At 46.8% G+C, this 27,636-nt stretch overlaps 1 protein-coding gene across 1 annotated transcript in view; it reads right to left on the reverse strand.

The window, feature by feature from the left end:
* The window catches only part of LOC119180737 (lysosomal Pro-X carboxypeptidase), a 65,529-nt gene that overhangs the window by 27,016 nt on the left and 10,877 nt on the right, over positions 1–27,636 (reverse strand). Inside the window, exons 6-9 of the mRNA XM_037431871.2 lie at positions 15,807–15,976; positions 13,563–13,724; positions 1,854–1,994; positions 995–1,096 (exon numbers count right to left, since the gene is read on the reverse strand). Of these exons, the coding sequence (XP_037287768.2) occupies positions 995–1,096; positions 1,854–1,994; positions 13,563–13,724; positions 15,807–15,976 (575 nt within the window). The remainder of the gene's footprint in view (positions 1–994; positions 1,097–1,853; positions 1,995–13,562; positions 13,725–15,806; positions 15,977–27,636) is intronic.

A 27,636-nucleotide genomic window follows, 5' to 3' on the forward strand; every position in this document is an offset into this window, starting at 1 on the left:
CCCTCCTTCCCCCCACCCCTATAAGGCACTGCGCCGTGTCGCCTGAAGGCAGACAGAAATTAGGTGCCTTTTTCCTCTTCATTGTAACCACTACCACCACCACCACCGGAACGATTCTGCCGTAGTTACCGGGCGCACAAAGGTCACTGCAATCGTTGCACAGTCTCTGTTTGCGGAAAGAGCGCGCTTTTCAAAGACAGCGAAGTAACAACTGGGACGCTTATTCGCGTTTATCTGTACCTGCGAGTGCGCTTCGTGTGTTAATTGTGCGTGAGAATCGCGGAGCATGCTTCGATCTGCTTGCCATTCTGCGTGTGACCTTCTAATTTGTTGCTATCGCACTCATTGCTTCGCCTTTGCAGCAAAGCTGTAACGTTTTTTTTTTTGCTCCTTCACATTTTCAGTTTGATACATCTATTTGTTTTTGCATGCTACGTCAATAGCTTGCACGTGACGTCATGGACGCATAATATGGCTCTAACCGTGGAAGGCCAGATACGTCAAGGAAGGATAATCCCGTAGCCATCAACCTGCTTCAGTGAGATGACGACGTCGCTAGAAAGTTACTGGGATTCTGTGCATGAATAACAAAGGAACCAGCATGCGGTGAAGTGATAATACTAACGCGACAACAGAAATATTGCGTCCCAGCGTGTTGGTGCTTAAACGCGGCATTTTATGTGACGTCAGTGCAAGCCATCCATATTTTACGAACAGCGCAAGACATTCGCAGAAAATAGGCGGCGAAGACTACTGAATATAATGGAAGGGTGCGTTTTCAGTAAAACAAAAGGTTTTCTGAAATTGAGCTCTGGTATGGTTTGAAGTTCCAATGAAATTGATGATAGTGATGAGAGTGCAGCAGAGTTCAAACAAACTAAAATCAAAACATTGAACTCTAACTGCAGAAAAGTATATCAGACGTTTGTAGAACGATAAAGACTCGTAACACTCGCTTCACAGTAAAAGCCACGGTAAAAAAAAAAAACTTCACCTTGAACGAGTCCTTTCCATACGGCATTGATTTGCCATAGTACCGGTGCTCCGCAAATATCAACAGTGCCCTGAACTCGGGAGCCCAGTCCCACATCAGCCCCTGGAAAAAAGAAGATAGTACGGCGCATTTCCGTAACAAGAGCAGTCGGAGCAATGAGTAGACGCGTCGAATTATAAACATGTAACAGTTTATTACGCTGTTAAAATCGTATGGTCACATTAACCAAAACAACGATTAACCAACATTATTCAACACTGATATCAGACCAATGAAACCCCCGAAAGCCGGCTAAAGCTGGTGAACCGATCTGAGGCCGGGGTAGCGATCCATAGAATACCTAGACTCTATAGAGTCACTGTACATGATGCTTTTACATAGCATATACACTAAATGCAGTAATATGCAGTAACTCCAACTTGTATACTGCAGAGGCCGTCACCTTTAAGCTCAATGGGAAGCGTGGCCTTCACGATTGGCTCCGGCAGTTGTCGGAGCTGATAGCGGAGGCTATATGGTCGAGGAGGCCTCCCAATCAAATAATGTTTCGCTACAGGGCGTAAGTAAAAAAGTATAATGCACACACATATGTGTGAATAGAAGCTATAGAGTCTATTCAGTTGATAGGCCCGCGACACAACCCTTAAATGCTTCCTGCTCTGTGATTGTGCGAATAAGCGTGTGATGCCTGAGCAGGGAAGGTGATGTTTGCAACTAATTGAGAAACATTCCCCCCTACTACGCATTACGCACACTAAAGCAGAGAAAGTCATGTGCATTTAATGCACCTTTGTTCGAAACAGCTCCGGTCCAGCCGCGTATGCATGCAAAAGAGGTTTCATTTTTTTAACCATCTTACGCTGTTGTTTGCAAACGTTGTGATGCTGCCTTCGTTTCCTGTGTAGAAGAATATGGGTCCACCCTGGTGGTCCCAGTACTGATCGGCGAAGAGGTAACGCATCTTGTAAGTGTCATTGTTGGCGTAGCCGAAGTGGTCCACCTGAAAGTATACAATAAACGTGGGGCTGTAAAACTGCAGATGGAGTAGTTCCCATGACTAAGGCTTAACTGAAGAAAAACGAGCTGTTATTTCATCACACTGGCCTATACATCTAGTACCTTAGACACGTTAAAGACGTGTTGACGCAAAAAGTGCTGCAGGTCAATATTTTGTATACAGAAACCTGTGCCAGCTCAGCATAAAATGTCGTGACCCGAAATTATCCGCATCATTAGCAAGCTGCCGCATGACAAGTTCTACATAGCAGTCGCGCAACATTCAAAGTATAATCTTCCTCTGCCGTTGGCCTACATTTTCTTTAGAGTGCGTGTGTGAAATGAGAGTGAGGGGGAAATGTGGAGTAGGAAGAGAAAGGCATGACATAAATAGAAAGAGAGAGAGAGGGATGGAAAACAGAAACTTAAGATAAAGGACGACCGAAGGAGATCGGAAGATGTAGGAAGCGAGAAATAGACAGAGAGAAAGAGATGGATTAGTAACGGGAAATAGATATAGTATACAGAGAGAAAGAAATATAAGTAAGTAGATACAACAAAGACCCAGAAAAATGGAGATAAGAGGAGCAACGGAAAGAAATTCCAGATGTGAAGAAAGAAAGAGAAACAAAGAATACCACCATGCTCCACACTTCTTCGGGTTCGTGCGTAGCTAACTTGGTTTCTTTGCCCCAGAAGGAGCGATGGCCGGCCGCAGTGAGAAGCGCGTCATCACTTCCTTTTCATAAATTTTGCATCCTCCCCCCATTACGGGGATCATTTTCTTTCGGACTCTGCAAACCATGGCGGGTGCTGTAAAACTTGACAGCGCGTCTGTGCCAGCCTCTGATTTGCCCCGGCATGCTCTGGAGCACTTTGTGTCAAGCGGCTATTGGTCTGAGCCACTAAAAGAGGAATATGACATCGCGCTGACAATGATGAAGTTATTGTCAACTGTTTTTGGCAGAGATGGATTTACAGACAAATATCGCTTGGTGATGCGACGTCTCAACTGCCAGGAATTTCGCTGTTGTTATTCTTTCTCTTTTCACCTTCTTCTTTACATCGATAACCAACCAAGATCTTTCACGCAATATCAATGGCAATAGTAACAGGAAGTAAAGCGAGGCGAAGGAAACGAGGAGTGTGGAACAAAAAGTAGCGATTTGGGTCGAGAAAATGTAAAGCAGGGTGTCATGCGCAAGAGAGAAATATCAGAAGTCCACGCGTAATAGGATGGGTCCGCCACGGTGGTTCAGTGGCCGAGGTGCTGGACTGCTGAACCGAAGGTCGCTGGATCGATCTCAGCCACCGCGGTCACATTTCGGTGGAGGCCCGTGTACTGTGCGATGTCAGTGCACGTGAAAGAACACCAGATGGTCGAAATTTCTAGAAGTCTCCCACTATGGCGTCTCTCATAGACATAGCGTGGGTTTCGGGACAAAAGGCTAAGACAAAAGGCTAGGACAAGACAAATGGCTAGGAGGTGTTGCAACGCACACTGTATAGGATGCGGTCCGATAAGCACCGGCATGCACTCTGTTATTTTATTTTTGCGGGGGAGCGAGGGGACATTATGCTGCCGCAGTTCTCTCCTTAGCGAAACAGATTCAACACTGCCACATGAGCAATTAAAAAAAAAAGCTTTCTTTATTCTCAATGGGTCCATGTGCCACACGTCATCCCTTCAGCCTCTGGTGAACGAGATTTATACCTCAACCGTCACAGCGCTTTGGACACCTTGATGTACGCATCAATTTGCAGAATATCAAAAACGACTCCGACAGATGTGATAAACATCACGTTGGGGAACGAGAGAAGCACCGCCGTGGTATTTTTGTGGCTAGTGTATTGTGCTGCCAAAATAATGGGCGCGGTCTCAGGTCTACATTCCCGGGGGCTGCAGTCGCATTATCGACGGGAACCAAATGCAAGAAAACATCCATGAAATTGGATTCAGATGCCGTTAAGGTGGAGGTGATCCAAATTAGTTCAACGTCGCCTACAAGTGCGGGCCTCACCATCATTGTGGTTCTGGCACGTGAAAACCTGTGTTTTTTTTATTATTCACGAAAAATCGGTAGGAAGATTTAGCATAATGATCGTAGAAATGCGCTTAAAGACAAGGTCGAAAAGTGGGGACAATAGCTAGAAAGAGAAGTGTTTGAAAGAAAGGAACAGAAAGCGCGGACTTACAGAGCCTCTATCAGGCAATAAATCGGCAGAAACTTATCATATGAACCCAACGCTAACGCTATGTATGTGTTTCAGCAGAGTGACTTGTTAGGCTAGTTGATTCATTCTTACGTAGTTTTTGGTCCATCTCTCGTGTTTATTTCGAGCCAAAAGCTACGTTATGTATGTATGTATGCATGTATGTATGTATGTATGTATGTATGTATGTATGTATGTATGTATGTATGTATGTATGTATGTATGTATGTATGTATGTATGTATGTATGTATGTATGTATGTATGTATGTATGTATGTATGTATGTATGTATGTATGTATGTATGTATGTATGTGTGTGTATGTATGTATGCATGCATGCATGCATGTATGTATGTATGTATGTATGTATGTATGTATGTATGTATGTATGTATGTATGTATGTATGTATGTATGTATGTCATAATATTTGAGAGAGAGGTGTGATGATCCGTCCACCCACTCCTTCAAACTTTGTCTAAAGCCCTACACCCTGAGACCTCCCGATCTATTTTAGAAATACAGATCGCAGGAATAGAGAGAGCGCAATCATTACCTGTACTGTTTCCACTTCTTCCCAGCCCCCTTGTTTCCTTGGTCGCCCAATGTGCGTTATAATACATAACGATTATGCAGCGCCGTCTCACCTTCGTCTCGAAGTAGCGGGTCTCGTAGGCATAGTCCGCAGAGATCGGCACCACGCACACAGCTGCCGCTAACAAAACGATCTGCCAGGGTACGTGCATCGTACACCGTCGCACGCGGACAAAATGCGAATCCAGCGCAAACCGTCAACGGCACTCGGTTCGATCGCAACGGCCGGACGTGTAAGCCGAAGAAACCCGAGACGAAAGGATGGCTGCTTCGGGCTCGCACTCTGTGGGTGAGAGCGTAGCGCGAAGCACTTCACGGTCCAGGAATTGAACAAACAATGGCCTCTCAGCGACGACGCTGATATGACGGCCTCGTGCGAGACGTCTCCCGTTTCGCGCGGCTGCCAAAGATTACGGATATCGCCCGTGCATTGCATCCGTGCGTGCTCTCGGTAAAAGTGCGCAGCATTGTCAAAGCTACTGTAGCTTCCCCTCGGCCAATAACGGCGAGCTTAACATAGCGAAACCATCTCAAGCCGACGTGTAAGAACAATCGAAGACAAAATACAAGTCTCGCCTCCGGTGTGTACAGCGATGCGCCTGCCAATCATGTATGTCTTCAAGGGAGTAGTGCTATGTAGGTGGTTTTCATCGTATACTCATCAGTATTTTTTTGTCATTAATGTAAACACTACGCTTATCAATAATTGACCGTTAATAAGTCACCTTTTCTCTGTAATTACGGGTTGGTCGTCTCTGCTCAACATATTGCGCTTACCCGAACAGCGATGTCAAAATATTTGCTGAAACTTGCAAGTGTTCAAGTTTGTGATGGAAAGCCAGCGGCATTAACATGTGTCTGTATGAGAAAACCACCGATCTGATATCCGCGTATCGCGCTTGACGTCACAAAAATGAGCCAATTCAATTGGATGGGGTGGGACAGGGACGGCTGAGAACGAAGCTTGCGTTTGTGCTTAGGTTGTAACCGACTATAGACATTGTGTGGTCTACAAGATCCTGAACACGGGCGTAGCCAGAAATTTGTTTCTGGGCGGGGGTTCAACCATTCTTTACGTAGGTTCGTGCGGGCGTTTGTATATGTATACGCAAGCAAAACCGAAAATTTCCGGGTGTTTACCCCCACTCCCCCCTTCCGACCTTTGCCTACGCCCCTGATACTCAAAGTAGGTTATGCCCTTGAAAGGCATGACGTCAATGTATTGTCGCGAGGGCAATGTCTCGCGGAAAACTTTGTTCTTTTTCAGCTAGAGCTGGAGCTTGTTCTTTTTCAGCTAGAGCTGGAGCTAGAGCTGGAGCTTGTTCAGAATGAGCCTGAACAGAAAGGGCCGCGTCTGGTCGGTCACTGTGCGCTTCGCGCCAAAGCAGGCACCGCGCCGTGCTTTGGACCAGACTGCAGAAATTAGGTGCCTTTCTCCTTCTTCTAACCACTGTGCCCCCGACACTTCAAACGAGCGATTTTCGGTCCTCCGGGGCAAAAGGGGGCCGAAATTTGAGCGCTTGTTAGCTCGTCAAGGCCGTTTCAGAGAATGCAACCGTTTCCAGAAGCTGCCACAGTTGTCGCGAGGCAGGCTTCAGGCACCCACGAAAACTCATGTTGATTTGATTATCCTCGGCTTGCCTGATTCGTCCGCGCAACCGGGGACGCTAAAAAAAACCCTATTTAAGCAGCGACTCGGGCTCTTTTTGAAGAGAGCGGAGTCGGGGTCAACAGCGCATCTCACCACCGGAGACCAGTCATGCCAGCCGAGGGGTATGCCACCATTTTCTATGTTTTGTCTTTGTGACCTAGTGCATTTTGTAAATTGAAGTTGCGTTAGCTAAATAAACCCCCAATGAGTGCTCCCCGAAATCATCGTGTTGACTTCTCATCGATTGCCTCCGCGGAGTTTCACCCACACTTATTCGTCTCCCTGGTCTTCCGATGCGCCTAACTTTGAACAACCCCGACGTTTCGCTACAGTATACATAGAAAAGTAAGATTGCGTATAGTTTGGACATGCATAAAAACGCAGCGCAAGCGCTTCTGAAGCGTATCGCAGCGTAGGCGTATTGCAGCGTAGGCGTATAGCAGCGTAGGCAGATTGACGTGTTCACGTCATGTAACTTTATCGCACGCGGCACGATTCAGGGAGCACACCACTGTAGCGTTTGCCATAGACACGACTTCCCTAACTTCATGCACAAGCCGTTTTAACTCGAAGCACGGAATATGTTTCGAGTGGGATCATGTCAGGGATTTGGCGTCACTCAGCCATTTCTCCGGACGCTTCTGTGATACACAATGATCACCGTTAGATAGCCTTTTTTATTTATTATTATTATTTTTGCAAGTGTTGTGGACTTACACGAATACCATTTTCCTTTTCTCTATGCGAACGGGTCAGTACAATTTTCAGAGGGAGTAATAATGCCAAGGGTATGAAATTTCGACAGGTCTGTCATCTACAGAGTGAACAGAAGTACAGTCGTGAGCCATATGTGAGAATAAACACCAACTCCTTTTAATGTGACAGCGTTAAAGAGCTCGTTTCGCAGAAATTCCATCGTCGGTGGTAGTGGGTCAGTAATCACCATCTTGCACGTTTCCGAAAGGTCGAGGAAGATGATAATAAAGTAAATAATAAAAAAATATTCCGTTCGAGTAAGAATCTAACCCAGGTCGTCCTCGAGGCAAGCGAATATTCCACCCCAAAGCTACGCTCCGCCACGGTGATCTAATGGCTAAGGTATTCGGCTGCTGACCTGCAGGTCACGGGATCGAATCCCGGCTACGGAGGCTGCATTTTCGGTGGGAGCGAAAATGCTGTGGGCCCGTGTGCTCAGACTTGAGTGCACGTTAAAGAACCCCAGGTGGTCAAAATTTCCGGAGTCCTCCACTACGGCGTCTCTCATAATCATATGGTGGTTTCGGTAGGCTAAACCACACATATCAATCAATCATTAAGTACCCCAAAGTTACGCTACCACTTCAGCAAAAAAACAGTATGTGAGGGTTATGTAGAGGAAGGAGCCTCCTTAACGCATATAAAAACTTGGAGCACGCTTCAATTTCGCCTTCAAGAGTAGAACGCGATAGAGCGATGGGGCACCGTGGGCGTCGCCTTCTTAACTGGCTTGCCTCGACTCTCGGTGCATGCCTAGCCACAAGGATTGTGCGCGCGTAACATTGGCCGTTTCAAACTACTACAGAATGCCTACTGGAAGTAGTGCACAGCTGGTAAACGCCCACTACAAATCCGTAGGGCCACACGTGAACTTACGCAGCTGCTCGCTTTGTTGACACCACCATGGTTGATGCTTTTGCAGCTGAAGATGATCAAATGTGCCTGAGCGCTCCGCCATAGGCGGACCTTTAAAACACCCACTCGTTGCGCGAATCGCACGTTTTGACGCCTGTCGCGATTGTACGCTTCTGCCACGCAGACTTCCCAAGAAGACATTGATTTAGTTTTTTTTTTTTTTTCTGAAGCAGGTTCAAGCAATAGTGTGGCTTTGCGGTGGAACACCTCAATGCCGCGCAGACGTCCCTGGTTCGATTATCAGCCGAACCGCAGATTATTATTTTGGTTTATGTGCGCCTTCCTCGATTTTTCAGTCGCGGACGAGATGACAATATTTGAATCGCAACCAAAGACAGCGTCACCGGAATTTTCGTGAAACGAGCTGTTTAGCGTTACCGCGTTATTATTGCGTGGCAGAAGCGTGCAATCGTGCCAGGCGTCAAAACATGCGAATTGAGCAAAAAGTGAATGTGCAAGATGAGCAAGAAGTGAAGAAATTCAGAACCCAACGTATCTATGAAGAATGTGCCATGAGCACGAGAAACACGTCTGAGGACACACTTTTGTCAATTAATCTCTTTAATACAAAATCATCAAATATGTACAAGCAACACTTAAAGGGACACTAAAGATCAGAGGGCTTTTTCGCGCATTAGTAAAGAACGATTTCACCATCGCGAAAACTCCGCGCGCGGAGACGCCACCTTCGAATTCCCGCACCAAATACTGTGACGTTATCAATTTTTGAAGTCGTCTACTGGGTCCTATGAAGCTTCTAATAAATAAAATTGAAGGTCAGTATAATCAGTGGGTGACATAGACTAAGCATACGAAGTCTCAGAAAATTTTATCGAGCCAATGCCACGAAAATACGAAAAAAAAACATCGTGGAATTTCTTACGCCACTCACGGAGATTACGGCGCGAAATTTTAAAACAGAAACTTCAACTTCTCCGCTGATAATGAACTTATGGCAGTGATATTTCTGACATTGTTCTCAAAGTACAGTTCATCAATATGAAAACTCATTGTTTCTCTTTGGGGACCCTTTAATGGGACAAGTTGAGTGAGTTTCCACTGCCCCACTTAGAACTGCGCCTAATCGCTCTTTCAGATATGAACACACTCAAACTTCAGCAGATATCATGATACGGAATCCCCACTTTCATCGACAAAAGGCGGCGGTTCCTCTTCGTCACTGTCAAACTCGACATTCTCGTCTTTGACCCATTTGCCATCTCTGTCCAGCTTCCAGCCAGACCTGTGAACAAAAACATGTATCATCAGCTCAAGATACGGCTGCCCTTTATCACTGCTACTCAGGCCTGTAGCCAGAATTATCTTTTTTTTAGAGGGAGGGGGGGGAGGCACTTGCTGGCCTTGACTATTTAAAAAAAAAAAACACGTATCTTCCTAATTCATTTTCAATAAAACACCCCCCTCATGTATGTTTTGGGTTGGGGGAAAAGCCCAGGCCCCTAGGACATTCCTGAATCTACGGGCCATCTGCTACACGCTTACACACCTCATCCATCAAGAATATCAGCGGTAAAGCACTTATTCGTGTTGATATGCGAGTTTCCCACTCATTTTCTATTGCGCTCATAAAATAGCTGTTTCATAAGATTCTGCCTTTGAAGCCAGTTGCTCGCATTCCTCTGCTGCAATTATAACCACATAACCTGTACTGCATATACTCTTATTACAGCTGCATTTGTTAGCTCTACTACTATCAGGCAGCTGAGAACTATTTCGATAGCAATAATCAGCCACAAAGATTTGACTTCATGAGGAACTTAGTCTTCTTGAGCAAAAATTACACAAAGCTGGGACATGGTGACAGTGTTTAAAGCACAGTGAAAATACTTTTGTGTTTACAAAAGACTGCTTTTCTTACCTTGCTAAAATAGTCCGTCTATATATATATATGTGCACAGTACAAGCAATGACAGAGAAAATGGTGATAATGTGCTCATGAACGAGTAGTTTGCAAGACATCTTTAATGCCATTATGATAGTCTGAAAGGTTCTACAATAGCTTGAAAAAAAACACCAATGGAGTTGTTTACCATCAGCCATTTCTTCAAGAGCATATTATTTCAGGCCATGAACAAAGGCTCTGAAGTAGAGTATGTCACTTTGCTACATGCTTGTGCACAAGGCTGAAGTAAACTAAAGCACTGTCGGCCAAATCTACATGCTGAACAAAGTAATGTCAGTGAGTAACAGATTCCATCAGTTTTTGTGAAAAGCCTATCACATTCAGTAGCAGCAACAGATGTTGCCTTTTATAAATTTGCTTAAATATCACAGATGCTACTGTACACTGTCTCAAAAGTGAAAAATCAAATTGCTTCTTATTTTACAGCATTTATTCAAATGGCAATTTTTCTAGTAATGACTAAAAACACAGTCTACATATGAGACACGCTGTAGTGAGAAACTTCGAACCAAGTTTGAGCACCTCGGGCTCCCTAACAGTATTTATCCATGGTGCAATTAAACTATAAAAGAAGTAGCAATTTCCACACAGATGAGGACTGATACGATCTACGATATATTGGGTTTAACGTCCCAAAACCACCATATGATTACGAGATATGCCGTAGTGAAGAGCTCCGGAAATTTCCACCACCTGGAGTTCTTTAACATGGATTCAAATCTGAGCACCCAGACCTACAGCATTTTCGCCTCCATCGAAAATACAGCCGCCACAGCCCAGATTCAATCCTGCGACCTGCGGGTCAGCAGCCGAGAATCTTAACCACTAGACCACTGCAGCGGCGGCACAGATGAAGACTGAGTACCCACCTATAACGCTTGGTTGGCACTAAAAGGATACAACCTCATGTCTACATTATGCATGTGCTGCACTACCAGCTGGAGCTAGGACTGCAACTGCACCCCCCCCCCCCTCAAGACATTTTCTTGGCTAATTTAATTATGTATGCATGTGAGCAAGATTTGGCTTGAATGGGGTCAACTAGTGCCACTTTTACCTTAAGCCACGTTACCTAGTGCCACATTACCTATAGCCATTTACATTGTACACGTTTGCACAGGCATAAGTGGTGCTAGCTTATAAGCTATTGGCGAATTTGGAAAGTAGTCGGCAATCTTGACATGAATGCTTTGACACGTGATCTGGACAAATTTGACTGATGCCAGCCACGGAATGCTGGGCACTTTTGCCGAGGTAATAACTCAGTATGCTTGCATAGTAGTATGTCACCATGCATGAATAATATCTCATCAACAGAACCCATAGCTACGTGGCACTGGCATTAAACTGTTTCAGGACGCACTGAGGAGCATTCTCGTGTAAAGCTTGCTGACGAATGCACATGTACAGAAGGAAGGGGGGTCAAAATATCCCAGGTCACGCTGCCATAGGAATACATGGGATAGTGGTCTGGGAAGTTCTGACCCCCTCTCTACAGGCACATTTACACAGACATGAATTTGTAGATGGCAAGCATACTTGTCTTTTCAAGAATCATTATGTATGTATCAAAACATGAAGACTTGAGTAATGATATGTTCCAGACACAGTAAACTTAGTGTTCTGTTTACAGAAGTGAACTGAAGATAGAACTTCCATTTTCATGAAGGGGAAAGTTCATGCCAAATACTTAAAATGCAGGCTGCTCAATACATGGAGTTGCACAGGGTTAGAAGCAGAACTCCAACTTCTCTTTGAGTTTCCCTTTCGGAGCTGCTTAAATTACATGAAAAGATGCTTTCACCACAACAATTTTGCATCTCCTGAAGCCTGCCGGCCTTTGATTGCACATGCTGCACTGGAGGCCAATGTAGTAACCTAGCACTAGTAAGACAGATGGCACAAGTGTTCTAGTGCGGGATTACTTATGAACAAGAGGAGTTTTTGCCTATCAGTAATACTTCCTCTTGTGAAAGTTGGCTTACACATGCAGACCTCACTGCAGCACAAAAGAATGTAGTGTTCGTCATGTCCTGTTCCTTTGTCTGTCTTGCCCCACCGTGACTTCCGAATGGAAATTTATGCTCTGTTCAATATGGTGACGATGTTGCATGTGGATCACTCAGCTGGCTTACTTCACAAAAGGTGCAATCAAGAGAAATTTTGTTTGCTTACAAATTGTATTGCGGCCGCTGTTATTTTGAGTACTCGAGAAACCATCAAATGCTGTTGCTCATTGCTATGTAGTGGCAGCTATGCTTACCTAATTGAAATTTGTGGTTTATCATTTCAAAATAGCAAAATGGGTTTTAATGGGTAGCACTGTAGAGAATTCAGGTTTAATTTTGAACATTCACAATTTTCAAATAAACATGCAAAATCGATGCAAACTGGCATTTTTTGCAGTTTACTGGCATCAAAATACAGACGCCATAGCATCCGAGGCATAGTACATAAAATGGGACAAACCAAGAGACATGTACCACACATATAGAAATGCTAACTTATAGTTTAATCAAAGGATCAACCATAAATATGCGCCATAACTGGAGCGTAACAAGACATGTGCAAAAAAAGTCACAGGTCTGATGCACCTCTTCATGTCACTCTCAGATGTCATATTTATTTAGCTGATATTGAGATATGAATGGTTTACTGATGCATATGCTACCAAACATGGTGATAAATTGCACTTCAACATTAAAATGGTCATAGTGTTACTGGTGCTGTGTTTGCGAGGAATGTGTTTTTTGCTTTTTTTCCTACTTTTTTTCTACTGTATAGGTGCTCGCACGTGGGCTTATTTTGACTCGACTGCTGCAGTCTCCGCAGTGCGGATATTGCGAGTCCCCACGAACGGAGGCAGGCAAGCGAGATGGGGCGAGACGTAAAGCCTATCTGGCGGGTACTTCGCGTTCCGTAAAAGTTCACAGCAACGTAAATAAGAATATGTACAAGCTAAAAGCTTATATTCGTAAAAGTCTTTGACACGACTTCTACGATCGTACAGATGGGCCTCCTGTGCCATGTTGTGCAGTTCAGCGCTTGTCCTGCCTTCTCTTCTCAGCCAGTTCTTTCTTTCCTTCCCGTTTGCGCTAAAGATATGACGTCGGGAAGCCCCTATTACATTGCTTTTTGGCAATATATTATGCCATCAAAGAAACTGACTTACCATATTTTAGTCCGAGTAATTTATAAAGACATGAACTTCTTGAAAATAACTTGGCTCACGTAACTCATTACGCTACAAAAATATCTGCCCACGAAATTGATTCATAACACTCATCGCAGCAAAATGTACGGTTACTGCGATATCTGGTAACCACGAGGTGAAAACGTCCCCGATTACGATGGTATTTCAAAGACTGCTAATAAGTAAAGCAGACAATTAAAGGTATTTGTATCTTTGGCACCAGTACTTGTATTCTGCTCACTTATATTTAAAAAAATGCCTGAAGTTTTAATATACATATTCGGTTCTTTTTTATTTAACGGACACACATAGAAAGGACCAACTCACCTGATAGTTCCAGCCATCCGCGTCCAGAGTTCCCGAACTCTTAGAAAGGTCGTTACACTGAGTTTGTCCTGTGTAATTTTGAAATATGCTTATTGCCTGGTATATACCTTGGAGCAGAGCGTTGTCGTTATCGAAAGTACGGTTCAAGAACTTGCAGGCCTCCTGCAATTGTTCAAAAAGAAAAAAAAACATTTCATTTACGGTGTTTCCGTCACCAACGCATAAATGGAGAAAGTTGGCTGACTGCGCTTCATCGTGCTACAGCTAGTTGTAGTAGAACAAACAAGAAAACAGAACAGCAGCGTGCCCTGAAGTTAAGCGCTCAAGTCTTTTGTCAATTCATCCATGGGTTACCGCTCCGTCACTCTTGAGCTATCCCGATAGCACGCTGCCATGAGCTATCACGACAAACCTACTGGATAGACCACCAGTACGCATATTCTACCGGATTCAGTAAAATCGTCACTCTATACTACTTACGTCCGTCCTAAACGGAGAAAAGCGGTATCCAAACGTTGTAAACTACAAAGTGTGTTCGCCAAATGCCTGTGCCCATGAGACGGGGTCGATCATACTGGAAAGCGATGAGCGCGCCCAGAACGAGTGGGCGGATTGTCGATGTACTACAGGAACACGTGCGCGTAGGAGCCATCCAACAAACTCGACTCTTTGATTGAGTGATTTTTGAGAAAAGGAAGAAGGCACCTAATTTCTGTCTGCCTCTTGGGCGACACGGCGCAGTGCCTTGCAGGGGAAGGAGGGACAAAAAAAAATAGTGGAAAGATATACATAGGACAGGGCAAGCGACAGAAAAAGAAGGAGATAGGACAGACGGGAGCCGTTCGAAGTAGTCTGATGCAACGAAACGCCAGACAAAAGAGTTGCCGCTATGCAATCACGTGATTGCTGAGAGAGTGTAAGCAGAAGAGAGCATTGATACTTTCACCACTCAGGCATTTCGTACAGATTATCAACCAGCGAAGCTGAAACATGCGGCGCCGGTGTTTACGACGGGCTGTGATCTATCGAAGTGCCTTCTGTTGTAGCTTTTGACATTTCGATCCCTTTCTCTATAGAAATCTGCGCTTCATACTTGGCATTTGGTGACTTTTGCTTAAAGGATGTTAAAACCACCTATATATGAGCTTTTTAGGAATGGCGCTTTATGCTGGGGTTGGTATCATTCCGAGCTCTGTATGGCAAACCCTAAAGAGAACCTAGTGCAAGTGCGGAGACTCTTCGGGGTAGCCTATGCTAGCATCGCGGGCACGGGTTGGCGTAGTCGATTACCGCCAGTATGAGATGTCTTTGACAAGGTAAAAAGAAGAGGCCTATTTGTACCTTCAGTGTGAGCGCGTTCGCGGTTTTTTATGTGTTGTTCACTAATTTCTTTTGTGATCACGTGTTCAGTTCTTGATTGATATGTGGGGTTTAGCATCCCAAAACCACCGTATGATTATGAGAGACGCCGTAGTGGAGGGCTCCAGAAATTTCGACCACCCGGGGTTCTTTAGCTTGGGCCCCAAACTGAGCACACGGGCCTACAGCATTTTCGCCTCCATCAAAAATGCAGCCACCGCAGCCGGCATTCGATCCTGCGACCTGCGGGTCAGCATTCGAGAGCCATAACCGCTATATACCACTGTGGCGGGGCTGGCCATTGGATATCTGACAAACTGTTTGTGTTATTTTTCATAATTAGGTATACCGACTGCGATTTGGAAATATTCGATATCACACAAGAAAGTGTTGCAAAAACTACTACATTTTTTACTCATTCAAAGCAACTGAGATTTTGAGCCCATTGATTCAGCAATCACTTTTATTTCGGTAACACAGCTTGTACATTTAGTCCTTTTAGGAAAAATTACAAAAGACAATACCATTTCGACCGAAGCGTAAGAAACTTCGTAATATTGCTCGAAACGACGGATTAAGTCAAGAATTCATGCTTTGATCTCAGCAATTACAATCTTTATAGTTCTTATTTACATTAACAAGAAAATGTTATTGCATTAAGTTATTCACACGACAACATCGCAGTTGTTCTCATACACGCGTGGCTACATTTGGTAACTTTTTACTTTCCTTAGGTAAAGCTGGCTACTTTTTTTTCCCCAATTTCTTGGCTGCTTTACGTCTTTTCTACCTGAACACTCTGGTTGGAGCAAAAGTTATTGGCGAGCACGATATTCCAAGCAAAGCACAGCGACCCTGAAGCAGAGCATAAACGAGCTGACTCACCCTTACTGGGTGACCGGGTACGGGCGCCAGAAAGCTGTTCTCGTAGGGGTAGTTGATCATGGCAAGGTTCGCGTACAGGTCCGTCAGCCAGTCCCGCAGATTCGTGTAGTTTTTTGGCGTGTAGTTGCCGCAAATGTGGAAGCGCTCGCCGATTGCTTGAGCACCTTCAACTGTTCGACAGAGGAAGAAAATAGTGGACAATATAAAGCGTCAGATGGCTTTGCACTTGGCGGACCGATGTGAAACAACGCTCGAGACGAGTTGCGACGCGGCGTCCATCGTCGAAGAGGCCTCCTGCATGCAGCATCAGCAAACGCTAAATTTATTTACCATCATCGAAACACATTATTCATTTAAGTGATTCCATCTTAGCTTGGCCCACAGAGAGCACACTCAAAGCGTTATAGCTCGCACTCCGAATCGACATGCGTAAGCCACCATGCACCAGGCCATTTCCACATCGTAGATGTTCTGTCGGCCGCAATCGTTTGCGAGATCTTCAGCGCGTGATAGAGTGGCGGAACACTGCATTGCTGCACAGCCTGCAGTGATTCGGCATGGTGTTGATGTTATCGTCCACGGCTTTCGAGATTAGATCCAGCCGCGGCGCACTGTCGTTACTGATCGCCGAGGCCGCATACGATAGCCCCAACCACAGCGGGCGGCGCCGCAATTGTTTTCCGCCACTCCACCACGCGCTGCAGATCCGGCAAACTTTGGCGGCCGATAGTACAAAACACTACATTCGACCATGATACAGGTAAGTCATGTAGCTGGGTCCTGTGAACGCACCTCACATACACATAACTTGCGAGCGACGCCAGTTCCTGTCTTCCATCTACCAACACCGAGCCAACGGAGCACATACGCCGCGGACCGTTAAGCGTATACCCCACGTGCTTTGTTCATTTGTCTTGCGCTTATGACAAACGAAAGTGAAAATCATTGAGGACATCACGCAGTTTTATTTAGTCTACTGTCATGTGCTCGGTGACAGCGGCCCATGCCGAGATCATTTCTCAAAGTTTCGCGGTGTGATAGAGCCGGCCAAATCTTATACTCCCACCCTGTTTGCAACTTGGCTCCGTCGTACGGCTCTGACGCAAAATAATTCGGCACTCGCGCACGATAGTTAAAGATATGGGCGGCTATACTTACAAGTTAGTCAACCACAAAACTTTACGAACCACACGAGCCTCTTCGCGACATATCTACTACTTCAATTACGATTGACAAGCGCGCAGCGCCCTAGACGCATCCCTACCTTAAACGATGGCCTGTGGCCTTTCTGAGTTTAAGCAAATACTCGTATTTTTCATCTCCCTCTCTTTTAGCACGACGCACACTTTGCCAGCCACGGCTACTTGCATGCTTCGTCCTCGAGAGTATAGCCTATCGGCATAACTGTTAGTAGTCACAATCATTCTCGCAAAATGATATCTACCCAATGACACACCGTTCGAGGCACGCCGTGATATCTTTGATCTTGCTATCAAAGTAGAAGTGCAAAGGTTATACCGCAGATGCACGCTTTACGTGAATTCTGCGAATTAACAATGTGCTGAGCGCGACAGCAGAAAAATGAAAGTCCTGTGAATAACAGTAAGACCCACTTCCGGCTAAATCATGCTGTCGACGGTAGATGACGCACCATTGGATGGCGCGGACAACCAGTTTCGCAGAGATTTATATCTCTGCGATACTAGTTATCGATATTTATGCGAAACTGATTGGTTTATATCTCCGCGAAGCTGATGGCGCGGACAACCAGTTTCGCAAAGACTGTTTATGCTCCCTACGGGAGCATAGTTGTGCATAGGTCCGCCATTATGTTCAACGGCTGTGCAGTGAAGCCACAAGACGCCAGCACAGGGGAAAAATACGGTGCGATGTTCCGGCGCGGGCGGCGTGCCGCCGACTTCTTTGCGCACGCTGGGCAAGATTGCAGTGTTGCGGTGAGGCGGTAGATTGCCACAGGTTGCGAAAAAGCTAGATGCTCGTGTGCTTAGACATAGGTGCAGGTTAAGAACCCCAGGTGATCGAAAATTTCAGAGCCCTCCACTACGGCGTCGCTCAGTTATGACTGGTGGTTTTGGGACGTTAAGCTCATTAATTAATTAAATGAGGTAAAAAATGATTGAAAAGGTAGCTCATTTGAAATACCCCAGCTGCGCGGTTTGTACACCAAACGTACTATGCACAATATTTCTGCAATAACAATTTTGTGATTGCCCGCTTGATTTTCACCCCGCTAGATGGCGCCACCTATCCAACCTATCTGGGCTAACGCGTTTGCGGCTACAATGTTCTGGCCATTCTAGCTTCGGCAATCCGTATTAAACAATGTAATCGTTATTGGTGCTCGCAATTCTGTGTATTTTGACTCAATGACTCGAGTCTCCGCAGTGCGGACATCGCGAGCTCCTACTAACAATGGTGGATTTGCGAGATAGCGCCGCAAAAGTAAAGCCTATCCGGTGGGCACTTTACGTTACGTAAAGGTTCACGTTCTGTAAAGACCCGTGCATGCGCGGAGTCTATCCGGTAACACGCAAACGCAAAGAAGCATATGTACAAGCTAAAAGCCCCTAATGGTGGTGACGAATGATGTCATCGTGACGTAAAGTTGGCTTCACCACGTGAAATTTAGCATTTGACGTCACTTTGCACCACGTCACAGCACTCGCAGAATAGCTGCGTTTGCGGTGGAAGGAAAAGGTATGTGCAACTTTGCTACCAGAAGGTAGATGCTATACAATACCTCTAGTTTGGCACGCTTCGCGTGGTCCGTAAACTTTTGTGGTTGACTGTATATCAAGTGCAACGCTGCGGAAGCTATGCAAAACGTTCGGCCAGCAATATGCGTGAGTAGGCACGCCTCGAGCTTGGCTTTCGTCGTTGTAAACGCTCGTGCGAGCCGAGCACGAACGCACGTGCCATGCGCCGCGACGGGCTGCAAATGTGACACCAAAAAAGCGTGAACAAAGAGGCTAAGCGATCCTGGACAAGTTACTGACAACAGTATAACGAGGTTTGCTTGTAGCTGAAGTGCAAAGCATCTTCATTTACAACTCCGCCTAAGGTCAAAAATAAATCATATAACGGGTGGTTAAATAATTGGACTATATTTCTTAATGCGAAATCACCTGCTGCAAGAGGTTTCGCTAGCGTCCACAGCGTTGCACCAGTGTGAAACGGAGTATAGCGTCAACACAGGGTAGTGGTCAAACATTTAATAAACATTAAGTGGTCCCAGAGAGGTGATTGGGTTGGGGTCTTATTGGCCTTCTCCTCTCAGAGCACTAAACTCGGCGACGACTTTTCTTGGCACTGAAGAAAAAGCTACGGAGGCGAAGCTTCTGCACATGTAGCGCTACACGAAATAGTCCGTTCTGGCGCGCGTCTCGTAATGTTGTGGAAATTGACGCGGGTCGAGGTCATGACGGGGGGCGCACCATCAGCGTTTCATTATGCAAACTCAGACGCCGCTTAGCGTTTGAGCTGCACGTAAAAAGGCGGCACTTTCTCACGCGTTTCAAAAACGCGAAGTCACAACGATTGAAATAAAAGAATTACGAATATGTAACTGGTGTGAGCTGCGTCCTGTCTTAAATAGCTCCACGTAGAAAATAAAGGAGGAACATTTATATTTCACGTTGAAAATCAGAGCACTTCTTTGGAACTACTTTCACTGGCGGTAGGATGTACGCGATGTGGCTCCGTAGCTTTCCCTTCGGTGCCAAGAAAAGTTGTCGCCGAGTATAGGTGGAACCCTTATTCCGAAGCTCCATAGGCCAGCAACGCCGCCCACGTCCGTTTAACCAGGGCCTCTAGGGCCTTCAGGTCTTGACAGCCGAGCAGGACTGCCTTCCAGTCTTCTCTCGTGTGGTTGGCGAAGGGGTTAGCCGTCTTTCCACAGAACTGGCACGTGCCAACAAAGGATGAATCGAAAGGTTTCACAAACGCTTGGAACAGTACAATACTGGTAAACAGTTTTAAAAGGGCCAGTCAACAGGCCGCGAAACGCGCAGGAAAAGATTGCGCATGTTTCTTGCACGTGACCAACCTCCTTCCACGCGCCGTGACGTCAACTCGGCGATCAGCGACGTGACGCAGCTCGTCGATTAGTCCAAACCATGCAGGTCTCAACAAACGGTAACGAAGTCAACGTCGCCGATTACCGAGTTGACGTCACTGTGCGTGGAAAGAGGTTGGTCCCGTGCAAGAAACATGCGCAAGCTTTCCCTGCGCGTTTCGGAGCTTGTTGACTGGCCCTTTAAAAGTAGGCGCTCATAAGCGCGACGCAGTTCCTTACAAGGGTAGCGACGGTGCTCCTCCTTGTAGTAACTGGTAAGATCTTCAAATGAAAGGGCCGAATTGTCTGATTGGGAGTAGGTTTCCAAAGACAGGGAGATATACACCGGGAACAAAGGGCACTTGAATCGCGCATGTACAAGTCCCGTTATGTATAAACGTGCTAGCACTTACACTTCAATAAATTTCGCATAGCATATGCTTGCACGCGCCTTGCCGTTTTATTATGGCGTCAGAGAGGACATTTTCACGTTCTGTTGGAAGGGTGAAGACGAAACAATGAAGGAAATTAGGTAGGCTTGAATATTAGACGTCTAGGTGCAGCGTATCCGGTTGGGCAAATCAGACGAGACACAAGCCAAGACCACACTCGTGCACTGATCCCTGCGTGCGTTCCTCGATCGTGCCTGGCCTGTGTTGCGCAATGCGATATCCAGGAAAGGAAATACGCCATCAGTATTCAAATCAAGGTGTTATATAACACCTTCATTTGAATATTTATGTTGTAAGGTGTGTTGGGACTCCGGGTCCTGCCGGTATCGTTTTCGGTAGCTGGCCCCGTCGCAGGATCCATCGTCCAACAATTCAGCGAGAAAGAAGCGCCCGAACAAACGACAGAGATTTATTTACATGTGGAGAAGTCATCAACTGAACCAAAGAGAGAAGAGTGAAGAGATACAAAACGTCTTCGGCATTTTATAGCGCCGCGTTGCCGACACTGGGCGCACTGTCCGCATCGTCAGCCAATACGGTGGCTCCGGCACCTCGGCCACGAGAGAGGGGGAAACACACCTCACAACACATGGAGTGGCACAACCTAACACGATGTCCATATATGGTCACGGCGCCCTAAAAAATGCCCAAACATGGTCACGAACGCACAGCAGATTCCAGAGTTCTCCCGGCGAGAGGGGGAGCCTGAATGGGGAGGTGGGGGTGGACGACACAGTCGGCCAACACCGGTTCTCCCCCAAACTCCTCTTGCTTGGTTCCCTAGGGCCGGTCGTAACAGTCGTAACAGTCTCTCGCGCGGGGGGGGGGGGGGGGTAAAGATCTCGATGGGCTGAGGTTTGCAGCCACTGTCCGGAGAGATCAGCGCCGGCAGTCGGTTTGGTGACGACCGTCTTTGATGAAGTAGAGGGCACCACTGGCTTCATTGTGGGCTCAACAGACATCACATACGCACATGAAAACACAACCACTCAGCCGGTGAGCGCCGGACAATTCCGCCAAACTCCACCAGGCGATTTTCCCCTTTAACTGATATTAAAGGAAATACACAATTTATTCAAAATGCTACTCATACGTTAAGGTGACACAAAACAACAACACTGGAAGCACACCGAACCCGAAACCCTGGATAGCCGTGTCTTCAACGTTTTCAAACAAGTACACCTAAAAGAGTAAAAAAAAACAATCACTAGCCCTTGTCTAGGTCAGGAAAAAAAAAATGCCAGAGTTCTCGAGACATCCTCTCGCGTCAGGGGCATCGGCTTAAGCCATCAGCGTTGCCATGGAGTACACCCTTTTTGTAGCATATTTCAAACGTATATTGTTGCAAAACGAGGCTCCAACGCAGCAGGCGGCCGTTCTTAGAGGACATGGTCTGTAGCCAGGTGAGAGGACAGTCGTCCACTTCCACAATGAACTTGCTTCCGGATATATAACAAGCCAGTTTCTGGACTGCCCAAACCAAGCACGCACATTCCTTTTCGCTAGCGCTGTAAACCTGCTCGCGAAGGATGAGTTTCCGGCTAACATAGAGGACGGGGTGCCCTTGATCCCCCTCATCCCTTTGACTAAGAACTGCCCCCATGCCTCTATCACTAGCGTCGCATTGGACTATGAAAGGCCTCGAGTAGTCCGGTGAACTAAGCAAAAGTTGGCTCGACAAGGCCGCTTTCAAAACGCGGAAAGCCTTTTCTTTCTCCTCATCCCAGTCGACCATTTGGGGCTCGGTCTTGCGCAACGTGTCAGTAAGAGTGCTGGCAATGTCGGAATATCTAGGGATGTACTTACGATAGTAACCAGCTATTCCAAGAAAAGCCCGAATATCGGTTTTCGTTCGGGGCTGGGGAAAGTCTCGGAAAGCTGCCACTTTAATTTCAGAGGGACGGCGATGCCCTCGACCGATAACATGCCCGAGATAGAGTACCTCTGCTTGTGCTAGCTGACACTTGGGCGCCTTTACCGTTAAACCTGCTTCGCGTAGGCGTGTCAGTACTGCTCTCAAATGCGCCAAGTGTTCTGGCCAGGACGAGGAAAACACGGCGACGTCGTCCAAGTAAGGCAATGCGAAGTCCTCTTGACCCCGCAAAACCTTATCCATTAAGTTTGAAAAACAGTAAGGCGCGTTCTTTAGGCCGAAACTCAACACTTTAGGGCGGAACGTCCCCAATGGTGAAATAAATGCAGCATACCGGCTCGCCCTCTCGGTGAGCGGCACCTGCCAGTAACCTCTCACTAGGTCTAGCGTTGAGATAAATTGCGCGCTGCTTACTCTCTCGACGCGTTCCTCAATGTGGGGAATTGGGTATGCCTGATCCTTGGTGATGAGGTTTAACTTACGATAGTCTACGCAAGGACGCGGATCTTTGCCGGGTACCTCCACAAGAATTGACGGGGAAGTGTAATCACTTTCACACGGCTCAATCACGGCCAATCCCAGCATCCTGTTAACCTCTGCTTTTATTAGCTCAAGCCGGCGAGGTGACACCCGATACGTCTTAGATCTTACCGGTTCCGACGAGGTAAGCTCTATGTCATGAGTGAGGATGGATGTCCGGCCTGGCTCGCTTACAAATCTGTCCTGAAACTCGGTCAAAAGACCACGCAATTCCTGCTTCTGCTTCATTGTCAGCTGTGACTTTGATACTAAATCCTCAACTCTTTTCTCGATCGGGACTTCGTCCGATTCGGGAGCTAATTCAGGGATTTCTGCCGGAACCTCTTCCGGAACATTTAAAGTCATGTTCACGATGGCTTCCCTCTCTTTATAGGGTTTGAGTAAGTTGCTATGATACACCTGGTGTACCTTACGACTTCCTGGTAATTTTACCACATAGTTGGTGTCAGACAATTTTCGAGTAATCTCGGCCGGGCCGACCCATTGCACTTCAAGCTTATTCTTTTGGGAGGGCCTCAACAACATGACCCTGTCTCCTACAGCAAAGTGTCGCGCTTTAGCTGTCCGATCGTAGTAAAGCTTAGCCTTCTGCTGTGCTTTGGTCATCGCACTCTCGGTCAGTTCTTGGGCTTTTGTTAGACGATCCAATAAGGTGAGAACATATTCCACTACTACAGGATCATCACCCTGACCTTCCCACGGCTCTCTCAGCATACGAAGAGGAGACCGCAGTCTGCGGCCGTAAACAAGTTCCGCTGGCGTAAACCCTGTTGTCTCATGTGGTGCAGTTCTTAGTGCAAACATCGTTGCAGGTAAGCACATTTCCCAGTCAGTTTTTCGTTCAAAACATAAGGCTCTTAACACTCGCTTCATCACGGAGTGAAGCTTTTCTATCGAGTTCGACTGCGGATGGTAGACTGAACTATGCAATAATTTCACGCCACACCGCTCTAGAAAGGTTGTCGTTAAGGCACTCGTGAAAATGGTGCCCTGGTCTGATTGTATCTCGGCAAGAAAGCCTACCCGGGCAAACACGGACAGAAGTGCGTTCACTACTTCGACGGAACTTAGCTCTTTTAGCGGGACCGCCTCTGGAAATTTAGTAGCTGGGCAGATTAAGGTCAGGATGTGACGGTAGCCTGAAGTTGTCTTGGGCAAAGGACCTACTGTGTCAATTACCAACCGACGAAAGGGTTCCGTGATTACGGGTACCAGCTTCATTGGAAATTTCGCCTTATCTCCCGGCTTACCCACTCGCTGACACACATCGCAAGATTTTACAAACCTCTCTACATCTTTAAAGCATCCGGGCCAGTAGTATTCCTGTAAAAGACGATTTTTCGTCTTTTTTACGCCTAAGTGGCCTGACCATGATCCTCCATGCACCAAACTAAGCAAATCCTGACGATACGCCTGAGGTACGACTACCTGGTCAAACTCTACTCCTCGCCTATCTAGATATTTTCGATAGAGTATGCCGCTCCTCTCTTGGAATCTCACATTTCGTTTGGCGATTCCCTCTTTCGAGCTGTCCTGGAATTGCTTAAGCGTCGGGTCCCCCTTTTGTTCGGTTATTAATGAAGCGGGACTCACCTGCAGCAGCCGACTGAAATTATCCGAAGTTGGCATGACACACAACTCTTTTGTATTTCCTAGTACCTGGAATGTGTCACCCTCTGTGCTATCCTCTGTACTACCAGGAATCGGCTTGGGAGCAACGGCATTTTCTATTTGCTCGGTCAACGAGGCGTAATTGACCCCTTCCAATTCGGGAGGAGGTTAAACGTCGCCTTTAGGAATGGTTGCCTCCGCGACTACGGCTTCTGCAGCCTGTTCTCGCACAAGTCGATTTGTTACCGTGGTGTCCAACTCGCAACCAGGCCCGTTGTCGATTTGAGGCTTGTTTGCCTCAGTGAATGTTGCTCTCGCAGCCAGCGCACGTGCCTTCGATCTAGTCAGTGCCCGCATTATGCCTTCTCCCAACGTTAGACCTTTCTCCTTCAGCATTTGATCTGACTTATTTGAAAATAAGTAAGGATACTGAGGGGGTAGATATGGCGATACCGCGGCTTCCGTTTCCAACGTACCAAATGCGCCTTTAAGGACAACTTTAGCTACGGGGAGGCACTGACTGCTTGCTTCTACGGCTTGTCTAATCCAGGCACAGTCTCCTGAATACTGTCCGGACTGAACAAAAGACGGATGAACTGCGCCCATAGTGGCTGCGGAGTCTCTAAGAACCCGACACTGCTTGCCGTTCACGGTAAGGTCGTACATATAGGGCTCTAACAACTTCATGTTCTCGTCAGCTTCATTTATATATAAAAAGGCCACCTTTTCTTTCGGGCAGTGTTTCGCGAAGTGCCCTGTTTCGTGGCAATTGAAACAAGCAGCCGGTTTTCTCGCCTCAAATTTCCTATTGCTTGCCTCTGCCGACGCCTCATGGTTAGATGAATTGTTTTCCTCACCCTTTTGTGCGAGACTTGTCGGTTGTTTTCTAAACGGCGCCTTATTCGGTAGTAGGAATTTTTCCCTTTTAGGCTCGCTGTTTGCCCCGAGGGCGCGGCGCGTAACGAATTCTTCAGCGAGCTCTGCGGCTTTCGTTACGGTGTTCACGTCCGGTCTATCCTGCACCCAGAACCTCACCTTTTCTGGTAACCTTTGATAGAATTGTTCCAGACCGATACACTCGAGCACCTTGTCATGATTCCCATACGCCTTTGCCTCTTTGAGCCACTCCCCCATGTTGGCCATTAACTTGTAAGCAAACTCCGGGTATGAATCATTGTTCTCTTTTATGGCGTTGCGAAATTTTTGTCTGAAACCTTCCGCTGACAACCTGTATTTCTTGAGAAGGCTCGACTTTACCTCACTGTACTCGTCAGCCTCCTCTTTCGTGAGGCGCGCGATTACATCTGAGGCCTCCCCCGGAAGTAGGGACAACAAGCGTTGAGGCCACGTATCCTGGCTGAAACCTTGCCTTTCACAAGTTCTCTCAAAGTTGACGAGAAACAGCCCAATGTCCTCCCCTAGCTTGTACGATCTCATTAGGTCCGTCATTTTGAACCTGACCCGCTCTGCGGTACCGGATGCCTCGCTGCCTCCTGTTCTACTATTATGGCTAATCTCTAGCTCGAGGCGCTTCATTTTAAGCTCGGGCATTCGCATCTTATCTGCCTCGGCTTCTGCCGCTTTCCTTTCGGCCTCGGCCGCGGCCGCCTTTCTTTCGGCCTCTGCCGCTTGCCTCTCCTGAATCTCCTCGACACATTCTGACAGCTCGTCATCCTCCGCCCCCAATGCGAGAATCGCCTCTATCAGCTCTGGCTTTCTTTGAGAGTCCGACACCTCCAGATTCAACTCCCTTGCAAGTAGCAACAACATGGACTTTCGCAGGGATTTCAGATTCATGGCTGCCTCCAGTACCGCTGTCTCTGTTCCACAAAGATTCCTGTCCTGCAACTAATTAACCTTGACGGAAACGACAGTTCTAGGTTCCTGCGTTGCCTCAAGTTTTCCGTTAACTTAGTCTACGAATAAAGCTTCAAACAGCTCTTATACGGAATCCTGCCCTGCCACTGTTAACCTTGACGCCACTGACAGAAAGAGCTTAACCAAGCTATCACACAATTTCTGCTTGACGCAAGTTACCTGTTAACCCAATGACCAAGACAGCCCCTCTCTACCAGCTTTTACTTAACACATAGAGTAAATGCCTGGTAAAATTTTACAGAGAAAGCCGGCACTCACCCAGTTCGCAGTCATGTCTCCGGCGTCGTGCCTCTCAGAAGTGCCGTTCGATTCCCTTTGGAAGTCGATGAGCTCGTGTCGTCCTTCTCCTGTCGTCCCGTTGTTGAACTTCGGGCTCACTCCGTCCAGTGGTCGCTTTCGGGGTTATCAGCATCCCGCCGCTGCCATCCAGTTGTTGTGACTCCGGGTCCTGCCGGTCTCGTTTTCGGTAGCTGGCCCCGTCGCAGGATCCATCGTCCAACAATTCAGCGAGAAAGAAGCGCCCGAACAAACGACAGAGATTTATTTACATGTGGAGAAGTCATCAACTGAACCATAGAGAGAAGAGTGAAGAGATACAAAACGTCTTCGGCATTTTATAGCGCCGCGTTGCCGACACTGGGCGCACTGTCCGCATCGTCAGCCAATACGGTGGCTCCGGCACCTCGGCCACGAGAGAGGGGGAAACACACCTCACAACACATGGAGTGGCACAACCTAACACGATGTCCATATATGGTCACGGCGCCCTAAAAAATGCCCAAACATGGTCACGAACGCACAGCAGATTCCGGAGTTCTCCCGGCGAGAGGGGGAGCCTGAATGGGGAGGTGGGGGTGGACGACACAGTCGGTCAAGAACCGGTTCTCTCCCAAACTCCTCTTGCTTGGTTCCCTAGGGCCGGTCGTAACAGTCGTAACAGGTGTTATATAACACCTTGATTTGAATATTTGTGTTGTAAGGTGTTATATAACACCTTGATTTGAATACTGATGACGTATTTCCTTTACTGGATATCGCTTTGCGCAACACAGGCCAGGCACGATCGAGGAACGCACGCAGGGATCAGTGCACGAGTGTGGTCTTGGCTTGTGTCTCGTCTGATTTGCCCAACCGGATACGCTGCACCTAGACGTCTAATATTCAAGCCTACCTAATTTCCTTCCTTGTTTCGTCTTCCCCATTCTAACAGAACGTGAATATACTGCCTTAGGCGTACAGGAATTGTCTTAGAATGTTCAGGGGTTAAGTAAAAAAAAAGTATTCATGTACTTGCTGTGGTGACTCAATACAGAACACGCTTTCTTCGAATGCTAACGTATCACCCGGGTGTTTTGTTTGGGCAGCTGGCTCCCATGGCACTCCTGGTTTTAAGGATAACAA

The sequence above is a fragment of the Rhipicephalus microplus genome, chromosome 10 (assembly GCF_043290135.1).
Source record: "Rhipicephalus microplus isolate Deutch F79 chromosome 10, USDA_Rmic, whole genome shotgun sequence".
In the NCBI taxonomy this organism is placed as follows: Eukaryota; Metazoa; Arthropoda; class Arachnida; order Ixodida; family Ixodidae; genus Rhipicephalus; species Rhipicephalus microplus.